The sequence below is a fragment of the Lactuca serriola genome, chromosome 9 (genome assembly GCF_051521515.1).
Source record: "Lactuca serriola cultivar US96UC23 chromosome 9, Lser_US96UC23_V15, whole genome shotgun sequence".
Taxonomy (NCBI): domain Eukaryota; kingdom Viridiplantae; phylum Streptophyta; class Magnoliopsida; order Asterales; family Asteraceae; genus Lactuca; species Lactuca serriola.
Genome location: NC_136416.1, coordinates 60,988,899 through 60,994,604, shown reverse-complemented (window position 1 = coordinate 60,994,604; position 5,706 = coordinate 60,988,899). Strand labels below are relative to the sequence as shown.

The 5,706-nt window shown below is 46.9% G+C and overlaps 1 protein-coding gene across 1 annotated transcript; it reads right to left on the bottom strand.

The window, feature by feature from the left end:
• Nucleotides 1-614: 614 nt before the first annotated feature.
• LOC145075743 (uncharacterized) lies at nt 615-5,259 on the bottom strand. Its single transcript, XM_079021872.1, has 5 exons — nt 4,861-5,259; nt 4,022-4,089; nt 1,778-2,963; nt 671-1,713; nt 615-626 (listed from the first exon to the last, which is right to left on the bottom strand). Exons 3-5 carry the CDS (start codon nt 2,952-2,954, stop codon nt 615-617), a joined length of 2,232 nt encoding a protein of 743 aa, XP_078877998.1. The 5' UTR covers nt 2,955-2,963; nt 4,022-4,089; nt 4,861-5,259.
• Between the last annotated feature and the right edge of the window lie 447 nt (nt 5,260-5,706).

Genomic DNA, 5,706 nt, shown 5'->3' with positions numbered 1-5,706 from the left:
CGTTTGGATCCAATAAGGAAGTCTTAGTCCAAAATGGACTTAACAAGAACTTCTAGGGTCTCCAATTGTTTGATGACTACTTATAGTACTTGTATTTGATTGAAGTTTTTGATTCACATTAGGTTGAATGCATAGATTACATGGCTCAAAATTTACAGTTGTGACAATGACCCCTCTGCATCAACACCGCACCCAACCCTAAAATCGATGCATCACAATATACTACAAAATCCTCCATCCCTTCCGGGAGAGCTAATACTGGGGCTTCGCACAACCTCTGGCGAAGTGTCTCAAAGGAGGTCTGCTGCTCGGGACCCCAAGAGAATGCAACACCCTTCCGGGTCAACCTGGTGAGCGGCACTGCGATCTTGGAGAAATCCTTGATAAATCTCCGATAATACCCTGCTAATCCAAGGAAGCTCCTGATCTCAGAGGGTGATTTTGGCACCTCCCAACCCATCACCGCCTCAACCTTGGCCGGATCGACCAGAATCCCTTCCTGGTTAACGAGATGTCCTAGGAACTGGACCTCCCGTAACCAGAAATCACACTTGGAGAACTTTGCATAAAGCTTCTCCGATCTCAGTACCCCAAGGACCTCCCTCAAATGTTCCTCATGCTGCTCCCTAGATCTCGAATACACCAGAATATCATCGATAAATACAATCACCGACCGATCCAACATCGGCCTACATACCCTGTTCATGAGATCCATGAACACTGCCGGGGCATTGGTGAGCCCAAAAGGCATCACCACAAACTCATAATGCCCATAACGCGTCCTGAACGCTGTCTTCTGAACGTCCTCATCTCGCACCCTCACCTGATGATATCCCGACCTCAAATCGATCTTGGAAAACCAAGATGCCCCCTGCAACTGATCAAATAAATCGTCGATCCTCGGCAACGGGTAACGGTTCTTGACCGTCAGCTTGTTCAACTCCCGGTAATCAATACACATCCGGTGTGAACCATCCTTCTTCTTGACAAACAGAATAGGTGCTCCCCACGGCGAGCTGCTCGGTCGAATAAATCCCTTCCCCAGCAACTCCTGAAGCTGCGAGGATAACTCTTGCATCTCTGGAGGTGCAAGACGATAAGGCACCTTAGCTATAGGCGCAGCCCCCGGAACTAAATCAATACCAAACTCTACTTGCCTCACAGGAGGTAGTCCCGGCAGCTCCTCGGGAAAGACATCTGGAAACTCACATACCACCGGTACTTCCCCAACTGAACTCGGTCTCTCGGAAATCGCTCGCGTATCCATCACATACGCCACAAAACCCTTACAGCCCTGCTGAAGACACTGTCTCGCCCTGGCGGCCGAACAAAAGGCTGATCCCGAACGGGTACCCTCACCGTACACCGAAAGAACTCCCCCACTGGGGTCTCGTATAGTCACCAGCTGACGCTCACAGTCGATAATCGCGCCGAATCGGCTCAACCAGTCCATGCCCACAATGACACAAACATCGCCCATCGCAATAGGAATCAGATCAATCGGAAACTCAACCCCGAAGATCTCTAACACACATCCCCGGAAAACCTCTGTGGCACAAATCACTCTATCATCAGCTATGGAGACTCTCAGAGGCCGACTCAGTGCCTCACGACTAGCACTGATATACTGGCTAAAGGCCAAAGATACAAAAGACCGACTCGCACCCGAGTCAAATAACACTAAAGCAGGTACGGAATTCACAAGAAAAGTACCTACACATAACATAATATAAGCATAACATCATATATCAAAATAAATACACGAAAGGAAACATACCAGCCACAACATCGGGCGCGGCGCGGACCTCCTCCGCAGTCAACTGGAAAGCTCTCCCTCGAGCTCTCGGCGTCTCGGCCTTCACAGGCCGACTCTCTGTAACTCTGGTGGCGGCAGGAGCAGACCCCTGAGATGCTCCGCGCAACTGCGGACACTCGGCCTTCCGGTGTCCAGTCTGGTTGCAGTGAAAGCACACTGCAAACCCCTTGGGGCAGTCCTTGGCCATGTGCCCCTCCTTGCCACATTTGTAGCAAGACCCTGCTCGGCAGACTCCGTCATGACCCTTGCCGCACTTTCCGCAAGTGCGGCCCTTCAGGCTCCCTGGTCGGGGATCAGCAGGCTTGGCCCGCTTGGCGGCCGGCTGCGACAATGCCGGTCGCCGCTCCCTCCCCTGAGACTCCGCCTCCTCCCTGGCCTGAGTCTCAAGCTCAATCTCCCTCTTCCGGGCATTTGCCTGAAGCTCGGCAAATGTCCGGTACGAGGAGTTTGCAGCGAACTCCCGAATATCCCTCCTCAAGATGCTCAAGTAGCGGCTCATACGTGCCTGCTCAGTGGACACGTGCTCAGGGCAGAACATCGCCCTCTCGTGGAACATCCTCGTGATCGCTGTAACAGACTCAGTACCCTGCTTGAGGGTCAGAAACTCCTGTGCTAAACGCTCCCTCTCCACCTGGGGAACGTACTCATCTCGAAACATAGTGGTGAACCTCTCCCAGGTCACCGCAGAAAGCTCAGCAGGCGAATAATGCGCTGTCACAAACTTCCACCAGTCCTTCGCTCCCAAGCGAAGCTGGTTCAGCGCGAACCGTACCTTCAAATGCTCAGGAGACGAGCAAGTGAAGAAACACCCCTCAATACCAGATATCCACCTCATAGCTGCCACCGGATCCTGAGTACCATCGAACTCCGGTGGTTTCGTGTTGCTGAACTCACGGAACAACAACGCATCCCCACCCTGCGGCCTCGCAGCAGCAATCGCTGCGGTAGCCGCTGCAGCAGCAGCCTCAGAAAGAGCGGCATAGCGCTCATCAAACGTCTCAATCAAGGTGGTCTTTATAGACCCAAACATCTCTGGTATCTCTGCCCTGATGGCCGCAGCCACCTCCTCCTGAATGATCCGGCGGATCTCCTCCTCACTGGTACCACTGCTCTCGGGCATCAAACGTGTCCTCACCATGATCTACCTCTGAAATACAACATACGATAAATTAGAATCCACACGAGTATGCTCTCACTCGACAACTCTTTCTCCTTGATTCTTGGCATTCCAAAGATTCTGACTTGGGCTGCACGCCGCTCTGGTGCTTCCAGTAGTACGGGCCCAATACTACTGTCCGCACCGCACCAGAATACACTCCAAGTCCTTCTCTTCGGATCCCAGGTCTCAAGTACTTTATCATGCATAGACTACTCTCTAATAGATCTCTCATAAGTCCCTTGCTGCTACCTACTCACTCTCAAGCATCTCATAGCAGCTCACCTCTCCCTAGGCTAAGGCATCACACATCAGGCCACTCTAGTCCTAATAGCAATACCTAGCCTACTCTAGCATGCGGATACATCATATCAATATGAATATCACATAATACAAAAAGGTATTTTGGGAAATCACCGTTCGGGCGCTGACTGATCGTACACACATCTCTTGCTCTGCGTTTTTCGAAAATCTTTTACTCTTTTTGGAAAATACATCTCAAATCCTCAGTTTGAGTTCAAATACGCCCGAAAGTGTACTCGAATCCCTCAAACCAAGGCTCTGATACCAACTTGTAACACCGAAAATTTTAAAATTTATTTTTCACAATTCATAAAAACATTTCTCTTTTAATTTAATAAAACATCAATTCCAAATTCCAATATGTATCATACAAATCCCAAGATCACATAATTATATCAAATTCCTCCACGTGTGTACAGATCAAGCCGGCGCCTTCCCACGGTCATCGCTAGTACCTGAAACAACAACACTAGCACTGTAAGCACAAAGCTTAGTGAGTTCCCCAAAATACCACACATAAAACACATATTAGCCACTCGAGGCCATAACTCTATGGGTCCGTGCACCCAACTCTGTGAACCCTCAGGTTCTAACTCTATGAACCTTCCGGCTCCAACTCTATAAACATGCACAGCATAGATCACATAGAAATAATGCAGTACAACACATAACATGCACATAACATACATACACTAACACATAACTCTGATTACCGACTCAAGGTAAAGTATAGTGAGAAGACTCACCTCGTGTGTCTCGGTATCTCACAATCCCTGGAAATCCCTCGTGCTCGATCCTCCGAGCTCTAATCCTCCTATAACATCACAAGGCTCTAATTAACACTTTTTATCTCTAAGGTTGACTACCCCTAAAAAGTCAACACAGGTAAACGGTCAACGGTCAACGGTCAACTTTGACCGGACTCGGCGAGTGCATACGGCAACTCGGCGAGTCTAGACGTTCTCACCAACTCTCTAGGATTCCCTTTCTACACGTCGAGTACTCCCCCCTGACTCGACGAGTTACACCTGGAAGAATCGCGGGGCCACCCCGACTCAACTCGCCGAGTCTCAAGAACGACTCGGCGAGTCCCAGCTCGACTCAGACCTCGTGACAATCCTTTCCAACTCGCCCTGACTCACTGGGTCAACTCCTGACTCGTCTGGACCACTCACTGGCCGGTCCAAGGCAATCTTCAAACTACTCGCCGAGTCTGCTCATCGGACTCGGCGAGTCCATTCCATGCAATCACTCAAACTTGCTTCTAAGGTCAGATCTACTCCAACAATTCATAGATCTGGCCCTCCTAGACTGATTCATCACGTAAAGTCCCAGTCTTGATGCATGAACAACCTTTATATGACTAATTATGAAGAATCTTCAACAAATCTCACTATACAAGGTCATGACCTCCATTGCTCTCTATAAAGCTTGAAGGATGAGGCTCTCTGGACCTCTATGGATCCAGATCCGAAGTCTCATCTCTAGCATGGGACTATTTGGCCATCAAATCAACTCAACAAAGCCACAAGAAACCCTAAAATCGATTATACTTCACAAAACAGGAGATGGGTCGAAATTATACCTTTAGATTGAAGGGTCGAGCTTCCAATCCACCAAATAGCAGTCCCCTTTGCCTCCTCTTGGCTAGAGCCTCTTTCTTCTTTGCTAAACAACACACAAATGTCAAGAAATGCCTCCTTTCACTCTCAAATCGCTAAAGCACTTTAGGGTATCTCTCTATGGAATGATGGATGCAAAAGACGGCCATAAGGCCATTTAAATAGGTCCCAAACCCGAAAAATTAGGGTTTCATTAAACAGCGTGGACTCGCCGAGTCCATATCCTGGACTCGCCGAGTCCGAACGAATCCCGCGTCCAGAATCGCGACCCTACTCGGCGAGTCTGAGCTCCAACTCGCCGAGTCCCTTCTCAAAACTCAAAATATTAAAACAATAAAATACCTGGAGATCCGGGCTGTTACAATTATGAATCTAAAAAAGTCAAAGTTTGGACTGAAAGCCCAAAAAATGCATACCGCAATGACCATTTTTGCAATTTAGTCTAGTTTCTAATGTTTAACAATTATAAAATGTTAAATAAGAATAATATTAAAGATCATAATATTTTCCGTTCGTATTTTTTTTAATCATATTATTTATGAATCAAATTATTTTGAATTGTAATATTTTGAATCAAATTATTTTTGAATCATATGATTCTGGATCAATAATATATTCAATTAAATATTGTTTTTTGTTCAAAAAAATTATGGATCATTATATATTTTGAATGATTTTATTTTAAATCATAAAATATATAATTAAGGATTATAAAATATTTGAGTCTAAATATTTTTTCTTTTTTTCTCCTTCTTTCCTTTTACCTATTTAACCTTCAAACAATTAATTTTTACAGAAAAATGTCAAAA